Source organism: Monocercomonoides exilis (assembly GCF_001643675.1).
Source record: "Monocercomonoides exilis strain PA203 chromosome Unknown scaffold5-2102611, whole genome shotgun sequence".
NCBI classification, from domain to species: domain Eukaryota; phylum Preaxostyla; order Oxymonadida; family Polymastigidae; genus Monocercomonoides; species Monocercomonoides exilis.
The window spans coordinates 94,868-108,740 of record NW_027150550.1 but is presented as its reverse complement, the minus strand read 5'-3'; the positions used below and the strand labels follow the sequence as shown (position 1 = coordinate 108,740).

The following is a 13,873-nucleotide window of genomic DNA, read 5'->3' as shown; positions in this document are numbered from 1 at the left end:
TGATGAGATAAAAATTGAAAGAATTTAAAACCCCAAACACAAGTTATTCATTCCACAAATCAAAAAACATTCATTTTCGAAATTGAATTATTCTTTTTCGAAATCGAATTAATAAATTACGAAATTGAATTATTAATTCCGAATTCGAATTATTTTTTCGATTTTGAATTATTAATTTCGAAATCGAATTATTTTTTTCGAATTCGAATTATTAATTCCGAATTCGAATTATTAATTTTCGAAATTGAAATATTAATTCCGAAATCGAATTATTTTTTCGAAATTGAAATATTAATTCCGAATTCGAATTATTTTTTCGATTTTGAATTATTAATTTCGAAATCGAATTATTTTTTCGAATTCGAATTATTAATTCCGAATTCGAATTATTAATTTTCGAAATTGAAATATTAATTCCGAAATCGAATTATTTTTTTCGAAATTGAAATATTAATTCCGAATTCGAATTATTTTTTTTCGATTTTGAATTATTAATTTCGAAATCGAATTATTTTTTTTCGAATTCGAATTATTAATTCCGAATTCGAATTATTAATTTTCGAAATTGAAATATTAATTCCGAAATCGAATTATTTTTTTTCGAAATTGAAATATTAATTCCGAATTCGAATTATTTTTTTTCGATTTTGAATTATTAATTTCGAAATCGAATTATTTTTTTTCGAATTCGAATTATTAATTCCGAATTCGAATTATTAATTTTCGAAATTGAAATATTAATTCCGAAATCGAATTATTTTTTTTCGAAATTGAAATATTAATTCCGAATTCGAATTATTTTTTTTCGAAATTGAAATATTAATTCCGAATTCGAATTATTAATTTTCGAAATTGAAATATTAATTCCGAATTCGAATTATTAATTTTCGAAATTGAAATATTAATTCCGAATTCGAATTATTTTTTTTCGATTTTGAATTATTAATTCCGAAATCGAATTATTTTTTTTCGAAATTGAAATATTAATTCCGAATTCGAATTATTAATTTTCGAAATTGAATTATTTTTTTTCGAATTAGAATTATTTTTGGTGTAATTTTTGTGAATATAGTTTGGAACATGAAAATTTTTCGATAAGCATCTGCAAATGTTAAATTTTGAGCAATGACGCTGATATTTACGATAATCCATTTTGTTGTTTGTGTGATGATAATATCTTTATACACATACATGTTTGTTATTTTTTTTAGTACGTTTGATTTCTCAGATTGTTCATTCATTGTTTGATTCTCGTTTAGCAAATTATGAAATTGGAGATAGAAAGGGGGGAGGAGAAGCGACTTCCTCTCAAGCTATAACGATGGGTACACATTATTCTGCGATTTTCTTCCTTTAAAGCGAAAATTTTGACTTTGTTATTTATTTAGAAGGAGGAGAAAATCTGATGGATGGTTGCGCCTGCATTGGACAAAATGAGAACCCTGAAGATGATGGCCAACTGCAGGCTGAGCAATTTGCAGAAAAATATGTGTGCTTATTTCTCGATTTATTCGAATGTGAATTTATGTTTTTGATGTTGGCTCGTGGGCATTTTTGAATTGTTTGCTTTCATTGCGATATTTTGCTATATTTTGTGCATCGCATCAACAGATGGATGAGACGCAGTCGTTGATTGCAAACGAGGAAAGTTCGAGCGCGATAGAGCTGAAGGAACTTTCCGAACAAACAAATGATGGAAGAGGCATTCAAAATGGAGCGGCGCCAACAAAGAGGATTGCGTCGTTGGACATATTGAAATCGTTTGCAGCTCTGGCAGTTGTGCTGAGCCATGCAGGGCTGCGGCAAAGGCACCAGTACAAGCTTTACTGCAAAAACGAAAAGCTTTCGTACTGGATTTGGGCAAATCTGTATTGTGCACTTGGGCGCATCGGGACACATTTGTTTATGGTGGTGACAGCGATCATCATGCTGTCTCCGAAACGGCTGAACGACAGCGCAACAAGCACGATGAAGTATGTGGTGCGGCGAATGGTGCAATACACGTTGTGGATGATCCCGTACAACTTCAAGCTGTTCGAAGCTGCAATGAAGTTGGCGACTCCGTTCAAGCGGATTCGGCAGATGGTAAACATCTTTTTTGCGAACCCTGGGACGCTTTGGTATTTGCAGATTGCGATGAGGATGCTGATGATTGTGCCGTTTGTGAGGCAGGCAGTGAAAGCGACAAGCCGGAAAGTGCTTGAAATGACGATTCTGTCGATCTTTGTGTCGCATCACCTGCTGCACACTTTTCTGGTTGGGATGCAAATAGGAGTGTGGGCAGATGCGTTTGTGGCGATGTTTCTGACGTTTCTGGTGGGGTATTACTGCTGGACGGTGATGGAGTATCAGCGCAATCCATCGGCAGAACACCCAAACTGGGTGGAAGAGCCAGGATACCTCCCAATTCTGGGGAGAGTGAACTGGCAGAGCAAAGTGACAGCGTTGGTGTGCTTTGGAGTGTTTGTGCTTGCTTCGTTGTGCAACTGGGGGCTGGTTGTTCTGACTGGGCATTATGCACAGAACGCTGAGTTCTGGAGGTTTTACGAGTATTATGGCTTGCCGACGACTTTTGCGTTTGCGGGGTTTGCGTGTGGGATTTATGCATTGACGTGCAAATGGAAGCCCACAAGCAGATTTGAGAAGTGTGTGATGTGGTTCTTCAGTTCGACAGGATCGTGCACGTTGGGGATTTATTTGCTGAACGAGTCTGCGATCTTCAGGTTTGTGGCAGATTATCTGTTTCCGAAAGTGCTGAAGAAGTCTTATTACGATATGAACCCGTTGTGGTTCACTCCTCTGCTTTGCGTGAGCGTGTATTTGACAACATGGATTGTGACTGCGCTTTGGCAGAAAATACCGCTGCTGAAAAGGCTGGTGATGTAAGATGCTGCTTTTGAGAAAACAGCATTCCACAGAAAATCTTAATTAGTTGAATGCACATTGCGTGCATATATTCGATCTATTCTATTATCGATTGTTGCTTCATTTTGCATTTTTATTTTTATTTTTATTTTTTTTTTTTTTTGATTGAAAGCAAAATGATAGATTTTTCGTTATTTTTTATTGTTCCTGTTTTCTTAATGTTTGTCTTCATTCTGTTTTATTTTGATTTCGAGGTTTCAAGTTTAGAGAAGCAATGTTCCAAAGGTTAATTCTTCAAATCAATTTATGTAACGTTTTATAATTAATATATATGTAATCTTTCAATCTTTAACTTCGAATATGTATGGAGCAATAATTTTGCAATTAAAAAAACTGAGGTTTGTTCCAAACTTTTCCTGCAATTATGTCATTTCAATATTTTCATAACAATGCAAAAAAAAAAAAAAAAAAAAAAAAAAAAAAATACAAATTTTAATAAATTGAGAGTCTAATTTGAAAATATTGTGTGGAACAAAATTCAATAAGTGAAGTATTTTGTACCACATGAACTATTTTTATTTGAATTATATTATATTATTAAATTTAAAAATTTTCAAGGCACAAGAAATACGATAAAAAGATTGATTCAATTTATTTGCAAATATTTCGTTGATCATTTTTATTGGAACTGATTGCATCGAGTGGTTTTGATTATTGAGTATATAAAAAAATATTTGAGATAATTACCCATTAAAAAATAACTTATGCTGTATTTAGTATTTTCTGTTTTTACAGTCTTTCGGTTTTCCAGAGACTTTTTCAGATACATTTTGCAAACGTTTGATATTGTTTTCATCAGCTTCTCAAAAAATTAAAGAGCAACACTTTGGCTTTTATTAGATATTTTATTTCAGAAGGAAATGGATGATTTTGATGATATGATAGCAAAAATCGTCTTTATTCGATTCGTGTATAATATTCCTTTCTGCAGTCTAATAGAGGCTCAAATTTATCACGCACACACAAAAAAATATGTCGTGAGTGTGCTTTTTGAACAAACAACACCTGTTGATATTGAACCACATCGCTTTGAAGATAAAACGGATAAACTCATCGATCCATATATCTTTCTAACAATGACTTGCATCGATGATATTTATTCGCTTTGAGAAAGGGGAGGAAATGACAAAAGATGCATTTGAGTCCAAAACAGAATTTGAAACAAATCACTCAATGAAAACAATAGCATCATCAACAAAATTGAAGGTTTTGAATTTTTTCTTCCTTGCTTCATAAATTTATTTTTCCATTGTTTTTGATGAAAAGTTTTGAAGTTATTGTCAGAGGAATCAAGAGATATTTAGCTTTTATGAAAAATAACAAAGATTTTGATCCATTGTTGAAAATCTCTTCTTTTTTCATTCTGAAAGATATATTGATGAGCAATTCCTATTTTGCGAAAAAAGAAATGAAGCTCTGAATGAGATGTTTTCCAGGATATTACAAAACAATCATTAACAAAGAATCATGAAGGAGGATTGGAAGAATGCACATAAAAATGAAATATTTGCGCTGCACTAGGAAGACCATTGATGATTGGAAAGTATTTTTTTTTTGGAAATATTAAATGGTTTGAAGATGAAACGTGAGCGACAAAAGAAATATGTAAAAAGTGAAGATAATTGCGATAAACTTGACAAAACAGTTTGGATGAAATAATGAAGATTCAGAAATAGCGAATGAAGAAAAAGATAGACAAGAAAAAGAGAAAAGAGGAGAAAATATTAAAAAAGGAATTCGAAATGAAGTTTTCGAAAACAAGGTTGGCTTTAAAGTGATGGAATTATTGATGAAAATCAAATGCACTTATCAAACGAATAAGCTCTTCTCTTTGAACATTCAAAGTTTGTGTTAATGTTGTCATTTTTTTTTCCAATTTCTTTTTTTAAATATTTCAAACGAAAATATCTTTTTGAATTATTATTCTTCTTTTCATCGATAGATAATTACACATTGAAGAATATGTTATTGGCAATGACCTCAGGAGGTAATCATACTTCATTCAGATAGAACATAATAAAACAAAAGAAATAAAAGAGTGATGAAAAAGAAAAAATCAATCTTTTAAAACAGAATAGAATATATATAAAAAGGCAAAGCAATATGAATTACCATCGATTTATAAAAAGAAAGTGAGACAGGAAGAATCGTGATTTTCAAGGATACATTAAAATTTGTGACTATTATCCAAAAAATGGTTTCAGATAACCCATTGTTGTGTAAGGAGATGATTTTTTTTATTTTGGCCGAGTGTTTATATTTGATATTTTGTGGCACAGATAGAAATGATGCACAAAGGAATGGACATCTCATTTATCGCATTCATGCTCAGTCTAAAAGTCATGTTTTGGAGCAGGGAAGTGTTGTTCGACTGTTCTGCGAAATACATAACTCGTCAGTCAAATTGAAGGAAATAATGTTGGAAAAGGCAGATGATGATGCGGCATTTGATATTGGAACAAAATCATTCCTGTGCCTTGATGACTGCCTGTTGATGAGAAAAAGAGGTTTCAATGAACATTTTGTCTTCAATGAAGGAACATGTGAAATGATGAACACAACTTTGAACACAGAAAGAAGAAATAACAAATGTGATATGATGATGAAGGGTCTTGTGAAGATGGAAGGAGAAGATTCATCGTTGCTTGTGAGAAACAGTGAGTGGAAGAACGTTGTGTTTTGTGGGAGTGGAAGCATTTTGAGAAAGGGGGCAGGAGGTTTTCAATGTGTTCAAAACTGTCGATTTGCGAATATCACAAAGAAATATTGTGAAATAGAGGAAATACAAACTGTGAAAGAGAGGATGATGAGGATGAGCTTTATGGAGGATTGTGACATTGAAAGATCAATGAATGTGCTTGAGGGAGGGATTGTGAGCGGAACGGAAGGATCTGTTAACTTTTTTTGTAACAATTGCACATTTGTTAAGAATGAAAGAATGGATTGGAGAGTGGGAAATACAGAAAGAAATTCAACAACTCAAACACAGACATATAAGAATGCTGAATGGAATAAATGCTCTGCTCCGTGTGGAGGGGCACTGTATGTGCATGATAATTCAAGTGCGACGCTGACTGTTGAGAATTCATCTTTTGTGAAATGCAATGCAACTTCAACAAGAGGAGGAGGAATATATGCTTCGAATATTGCAGAATGCACTGTAAAGCACTGTTCATTTAAAGAGTGTTATTGCATGGCATCAACGGAGTTCGGTGGAGCAGGTGTTGAAGTTCGTGATTTATCTCAACAAGCAATAATTGAAAATTGTCTATTTAAAGATGGTTGGTCAGAAGATGACGGAGGAGGTTTGGCAATTGTTTCTATTCAAACAATTAAAACAAAGGATTGCGTTTTGGATTGTTCATTCATTAATTGCAGCGGACACGATCCTAGAAGCACAGACGGTGGGGCTTATATAAATTGGAATCCAATTGATAAAGTTGTTACAAGAAATTGTCTATTTCAAGATAGCCACTCTGATTATCACGGAGGTGGCGTTGCTGTGAAATTGACGAGCTATGGGGGAAGCTTGCTTTGGTTTTGCTTTTTCCATAATAATACAGCACCCTATGGAAATGATATTTATATTGCAGATAACTCCACAGATTCTCAACTTGTTTTGTGCTTTTCTACACGAATAGAAGGAGTGAGATATTATGCAGGTGGAGATAAAAGTGATTGGCTTCCCAACAAAGGAGGAAGGAGCAGATTCATTTCATCAAAGGAGAGTCAAGCGAATGCAAAAGATACATTCAGCTGTGGGTTGAATGAAAGTTGTGCATGTCTCACAATCAGCCATTGCCTTTCCCAAATGATTGTGGGGTTTGTGGAGGAAATTAAGGTGTTGAGAGGAACAGTTGTGGAAGACAAAGGAATTGATATTGGCGAGAAAACGATCACTGTGAATGGGGATTCTTCATCTGGCTCTTCTATTGAGACACAATTTGAGACAAATGGACTGAGTCTGTTTTGTGTTGGAGCAGGGGAGTTGAGTGTGAATGATCTGTCTGTAATCCACAATACATCGTTTGAAAACAACAGGCAAGGCAGACTGTTTGAGGTCGAGGGAAGCGGGTTGATAGATGTGAAGCGAATGAACATATCGATGGATTCAGCTCATTCAGAAGAGAGGAGCATTCAGAACTCGCTTGTGAAAATTGAAGGGGGAGAGTTGAAGATGCAAGATGTGAGATGGGGTAGAACATTCAGCACCACAAGTGTGATATCACTTTCTCAAGGATCATCTGCTTCATTGTCCCTGGATAACTGTGTGTTCGGCAATATTGTAAGAACAACAGCCGGATCATCAATGATGAGTGTGGATGAAGGGTCGCATTCAATAACTCTTGAAGGATGCACGATTGATGGCTGTGGGAGTGAAGATTCTGAGTTTGGAGGGGGAATAATGGTTGAAGTTGGAAGTGGGAATTCATTGAAGATGAATGGAGGTGTTGTGAAGAACTGTTATGCCTCAACCACACAAGGGAGAGGAGGAGGGATTGGGCTGAAAGTGAGCAATATAAATGCAAACTTTCTGATCTCATCAGGATTTGAAGGGAACAGAGCTAAATGGGGAAGTGACATTTTTATTGACTCAATCGATCTGGAAACAACAGCAAAAAGTGGGAAGATCACTTCATTGACAGCTTCGTTAGAAACAAAGAACAAGACTCAGGGATATGAAAATGGGGATGAATCGTTTCCAATTCCACTGTGCGTTTATTTATGGAATAACTTTTCAGCTCCAGCGTTTGTGGGAGGAGGATCATTGAGCCATGATTTTTCGAAGTGTGGATTTGAAGAGTTTCCATGTTCCACTATTTCGAAGGCAGCATCAGTTCATTTTGAGGATAGGAAAAAATATATCTCAATCATTGATTCATTTTCATTTGAGGAGGAATTGAGCTTGAGTGCAAATGAGTGGAACATCAAAGCAAAGGAGAAAAAAATGAAATGTGTTGTTTGTGATTTGATAGATGGAGCACAAAATGCACTAATAGAAAGCACAATCACTGTATCTGTAACTGGAATTGTATTTTCTTTGATTAAATCCCTGACTTTTCATGAAAGTGTGTTTGAGTGCTGTTCAGGGAAACTCACGCTGAACAAATGTGGGATGGAAGGAGGCACTGAGGCTATTTCGACAGTGCTTGTGAAGGCTATTGGAGGGGCTGTGGAGGTGAGTGAGTTTGGATCAGAGAATATGAAAATTGGAGATTCATCGATATTTGTTGTTGAGGGGAATGCAGAAAGTGTGCCTTCGATGAATATGACTCATAGTGATTTTTCCGAAATCACATTTGTCGATGGATGTGTTGTTGAGTGCCACAACGGAAAAATTGAAGAGATGTCTGGATGCACATTTTCATCGATCACTCGTTCGAAGGGAAGTGGAGGATGCATAAGTGTTTCAAACAATGAGGATGAAAATGGAGATTACAAAGTGGAAATATTTGACTGCACATTTAAAGGATGTTCTGTTGTTGGAGAGGAAGAAGAGATCGGAGGGGGAGCACTCTTTTATGAAGCATCTGCAAATACAAATCTGTTGATGAATGGGTGTGAGTTTTATAGCTGCGCAGCTCCATATGAAGGGGAAGCAATTGGATATGGGGGAGGAATAATGATGAAGATATTGAAACAAGAAGAAGAGGAGGAAGTGGGGTTTGTGATATTCTCACCAACTATTTCATCTGAAAAGCCGAATAATGCGAAATATGGGAAAGATTTGTTTATTTCATCTCCATCGCTTACAAAGAGCGTTAAGAATGAAACTCTGCCTTTTGTGAAAGATAGATTGGAGACATTGACAGAAGACTCGATGAGAGGGTATGATGGAAGGAACAGGGAATGTGCGATTCCACTGATCTATTTCTGGAAATCTATTGGATCAAGTGTTCATGTTGCACGGGAAGGAAACAATGTGGTTGTGTGTGGGCTATTGGAGTATCCGTGCGGGTCTGTTGATTATGGGCTGAAGAGAGGGAGTAGTTTGGGAATCGAATCAATTGCAGTTCAGGGGATTTGTGATGTGAGGAGTGAAATGAGCGTGAGTGGGATGAGCCTGGAAGGAACAAATAGCGAAACTGACAAAATCATGTTTGTGAAAGCAATTGAAGGAGACAAGGATGCTGTTGTTGAATGCAAAGGGGTTGTTCAATTCAAAGAAGTGGGGATTCTGATCATAACTGCCTTCGATAATGATGCAAACATCCTCATCCAGACAGACTCAGATACAATCAAAACAAGTGTTATTGGATGCTCAATTCACATGAGTGACAATGCTGAAGGTGAATTGTCATTTGTGTTGATTGGAGCTTCAAAAGGAATTGTTGAGATTGAAAAGTCAAAGATAGCAGGGTTGACATCAATGCATGAGATACTGTGCATATCAGCTTGTTGTGTGATAATAATGAACAATGTTTCATTTGAAACAATTTCATTGAGTGAGAAAAGTGCAATTGCGATGAGTGAAAGAATGATTACTGTGAATTGGAATGATAATTCAGAAGAAGAGTGGAATATTCTATTTGGTCAATGCACATTTGCGAATGTGAAGAATAATTTGACAAACAACCCTTCACTGCTTTTCTGTGATGTGACAAATGAAGTGAGAATGAAAATGGAGAATTCGACAATTGATAAATGTGGATCGACAAGCTCGAATGAAGGAGGAGGAATGTTTTTCCTTCTCAATGAAAAGGGGAGATTGGAAATGAATCACACAAATGTGACAGAATGTTTCTGCTCGAACACTGGGAGAGGCGGAGGATTGTTTTTAAAATCGCAAAGTGTCTCACAAAAGGCATTGCCATTTGTGCTGTCGAACATCACATTCCGAGGGAATGTTGCACTGAAGGGGAGAGATGTGTTTGTGAAGTGCACTGATCTTGACTCGCAAATAAGTGAGTCACAGTTCCTGATAAATTTTGGGGAGCTATTTGTGAGGGATCTGGCAATATGGGGATGCACGTTAGATCATTATGGGAATGAAGAGGATCTGTTAGGGAGGGTGTTTGTGTTAAGGAGCGAATTCATATTTGTTTCATCGGTTGCAGGGAATAGCAGCGACAGCAAGAACTGCGGGGAAATGAAGAGCACATGCAGATCACTGAATGTTGGGGTGAGTCACATCATCCCATCGGGTTATTCGCAGATGCTAATATGGAATGAAACAACACTAACTGGTTCATGCTCTGCTCAGAAGGTCACAATCAAGTCGATGGAAGCAAACAGGAATGCTGAGATAAAAGTGAGAGAGATTGAGGTGGCTGGTGAAGGAGTTGTGACGACATCAGAGTCTGTTCGATTTGAGAAGGTATCATTTGTTTTTGGTGGAATGGGAAATGTCGTCTGCTCGTGCTTGATACACCAGCTGAATGAATCTCTCATTCTGGAATCTGTTTCATTTCATTCAGAGAGCAGAATAGTAGAAAATACACAGACCATTTTTGACTTTTCTCTGATTGTTGTTGAAGAAGGGGTATTTGAGGCAGATCTGTGCATTGTTAGCCACTTGAGCTTCTCGAAGCCTGTATTTGAGATATTGCATTCAGAAAGGGCAACATTTGAGGATGTGGGAGTGGATGATGTGGAATGCAAGAGTTCGTTGATTGAATGTGGGAAAAGTGAGAAAGTGAGTGTTTCGAAGTTAGCAGCCACAAAAGTTGGGTTGGAGGAGAAAAGTCTGATCTCATTTGAAAACAGCCACTCATCACTTGTTTTGTCATTGGTGTTGTCATCATTCACAAACATCAGTCAATCGGCCAGTATTTCTTGCATTGTTTTCACTACACATCCGATGAGTGGTTTTGAGATATTCAACTGCTCTTTTCACGAGTGCACATCAGAGTCGGCAAAGGGGAGTCAGATGGCGATAACAAATGCGGAGAAGATATTAATGGATTCGTGTGTGTTTGAAGGGAATTTGGTTTCAGGAAAAGAAGGGAATAAGATCACTGATGAAGTCTGCCGATGGAATGGGTCAGTTGTTGACTTGTCGATGAGTGAAACAGTTGTGAGAGACACCACGATTTACAACTCGTCGAAGGGAGGGATGAGTGTGAGTGGAGGATCTGTGACGATTGCAAAAGGGGAGTTTGTGGATAACAATCCTTCGATTGAGAATTACCCATCAGCGAGAAGAAACATTATTTGTTCTGATTCTGGAGCATTGAATGTGATGAGTTTGAAAGGAGGAGATGGGGTTAAAGATAATTCTTCACTTTGGATTCTGAATGAAGGATGCAATTTTGAAGGGATTGTATCTGAAAGGGACTCATCACTCTTCATTCCCGTGTTGGAGGGTGTGGAAACAAAAGAAGTGGGAGAAGAAGTGGAGATTGTGTTCAAAGGAAAGCTGCTTCTCCCATGCAGCTTGTCGGTAATGGTTGTGAAGGAGATTGGAGAAGAAAAGCAGATAGAAAAGCATGAGTGTGATGAGAGTGGATATGTGTCAGAGACAGAAGTTGAAGGGAGATTGGCAAAGGAATCAATAAATGAGGCAGAAAACGAGGCAGAAGTGAGAGTGTGCATTCTGTTTGGAGATGCTGGAAAACAATCATCAACTGATTCTTTCATTGTGAAGAACAGAAGTGAGCCCAAGGCTAATAGAGATGACAGAATTGTCGAGGGAGGAAAAGAAGGGAAATCGTATTGGTTGTTGATTGTTATTATCCTTGTTGTGGTTTTATTGATTGTTCTCATCATTGCAGTAATTTCAACACTTCGGTGGAGGAAGGTCAAGAATGAAGCAGAAGATCTGAGAGGGATTGTGAATGATAACATCAGAAAAGATCCGAAGCTGATTGAGATGGTGACGATGGAGATGTCACCAGAGGAGCAATGGAGGAGAGCAGAGAGGGAGGCAGAGCAGAATAACGAAAGAAATGTGAAGAAGAGGGTGTATGATACGAATATGGAACATTCAGAGTCATCAGAGCATTTGTTAAGTGAGAGTGGCTCAACAGAATACATTCTGGGGAAAGATTCAGACAAGATCCCAGAATGGATGCTGGAGAAGGTTGAGGAAGAAGAGATAAGGAAGAGAACTCCTTCACCTTCCATCTCATCCACTTCAACGACTGATTCAGATTCAACTTTTGTTCGATCGGAGAGTCTGTGTCCAACCACTTCATCCATGTCGAATCTGGTGGATGCAATGGCCTGCTCATCGCCTCATGAGAAACTGATTGTTGATCTGAGGGATTCGCTGTTCATGCTTCTTCATGGGAGGAACGAGAAAAAGGAGATGGCGATTGGAAGCCTTCAACAAAGAGAACAGACAGCTGCCCAAATCCTGTTCTGGGTGGCCAATCTCGCACTCCACTCATTTGATGAAATGGAAAATCCTCTCCAATCATTATCCAGTCTGAGTCCTCACATTGTTCTGTTCTCAGAACACATGGTGATCTGCATTGTGATGCACTCAGACTTCTTATCTGATGATTCTGATTCCTCATCCATCTCTTCATCAACAGTTGTCACATCTGCAACTGACGATGATGATGATGATGATTCACTTCCCTCATCGGCATTTGAGGATGAGGATGACTTCAAAAAAGAGTGTCTGAGGTGGAAGGCACCAGAACTGCTGATGAACAAGAAGATGGGAGCAACAAAGAAGTCAGTTGCCTTTTCGATTGGGATGATGCTGTGGGAGTGCTTGACGCTGCAGATCCCGTTTGGGGAGTATCCAGCAGAGGTGGCAGGGCAGAAGATTGTGAATGGCGAAAAGCCAAAGCCAGAGGCTGTTGAAAACTCGTCTTTGAGCAACGCAGTGAGATGCACATTGTGCCAGCAGCCAAACGATCGGCCGACACTCACTGATTTGAAGAAGGAGTTCATCCAGCACTTTCCAGAAGGAGCAATGGTCATGACCATTGCTGATGCAGTTGATTACCAGATGCCATCTGAGTGCAACTCGCAGATCCCTGATTCAAGCAGCTCGCTCATATCATTGTGAGTGTGCGAATGGCTTCAACTGCATCTTCTTCAAAAAGCACAAACGGCATTTGCCAACGATGGAGACTCAAATGAGGTTGCAAGATCTTTTCTGAACAGAAAACGGATCCTCTGAAAACGGTAATATTTCGATGCTTGTGGAAGTCTCGAGCATGCAATCAATTGCCCTTTCTGAAAGATCGAGCGGAGTTCAAGCTGAACTTTGCTGAAGCTGTGCGAATGCTGTTTGAACCGAATGGGAGACATATTATTTCAGTTTGTGGAAATTCATTTCAAGCCACTTTCTGAATAATGCTTGCTCCATTTTTTTTGCCTTTGAATTTATTGCAGGTTTTGCTCTTGGTTATATGTGGGTATTCAATAATGTGATTCAATTCTTTTCGTTTTCCTAATTATAACTTTTTCAAATTTTTTTATTTTATGAAGATGATGAATGGTTTTCTGACCAATCAAAAACATGCTTTTGAGAAAAGTGCTTCCAAGAGTTGTTTTTGTTGCTTTCATCTTTCCTGGTTGCTTGTTTGCATGATTTTTGGCTCAAAAGAAGAAACAAACAACAGTCAATAAATGCATCCAACAAAGAACACAAGAAGAATTAACTTATTCATCCGAGAAGCTTCTTAGGCATCACTCGCCGCTCGCTCCTCACCTTACGCAGGAAAAGTGAATTGAGAAAAATATTGTTGCAAAATGCGCAATAGTTTGGCGGTTATGATAAAGTGGTGGACTCTTCAGTTGAATATGAATGCACAACGTTTCCTTGGTGAGTTGATGAGGCATATCAAGATAACTGAATCTCAAAAAGTTGAAGAGAGAGAATTACCTTGTAACTTTCGTCCAATAAAAGGAACTGCAAGTATTTTTTTAAGTCCATTGAAGATATTGGTGGAAATGGTTTCTTTATCAAAGAATTATATAGCCATTTTTACACTTCTTCAACAATGAACTTGTGTTTTGATTCAGTGGAAATGAGAAAGACAAAATG

At 37.5% G+C, this 13,873-nt stretch overlaps 2 protein-coding genes across 2 annotated transcripts; both read left to right on the top strand.

Annotated features, from left to right (window-relative positions):
* Positions 1 to 1,125: 1,125 nt before the first annotated feature.
* MONOS_10749 (uncharacterized protein) lies at positions 1,126 to 2,886 on the top strand (the record flags this gene model as incomplete). The annotated part of the gene is made up of 4 exons (XM_067863225.1): positions 1,126 to 1,162; positions 1,212 to 1,325; positions 1,389 to 1,489; positions 1,612 to 2,886. 4 exons carry the CDS (start codon positions 1,126 to 1,128, stop codon positions 2,884 to 2,886), a joined length of 1,527 nt encoding a protein of 508 aa, XP_067734098.1.
* Positions 2,887 to 5,341: 2,455 nt separating this feature from the next.
* Positions 5,342 to 12,889, top strand: MONOS_10748 (uncharacterized protein; the record flags this gene model as incomplete). Its single annotated transcript, XM_067863224.1, has 1 exon — positions 5,342 to 12,889. The coding sequence occupies one exon, from the start codon at positions 5,342 to 5,344 to the stop codon at positions 12,887 to 12,889; it is 7,548 nt and encodes a 2,515-aa protein (XP_067734097.1).
* Positions 12,890 to 13,873: the final 984 nt, after the last annotated feature.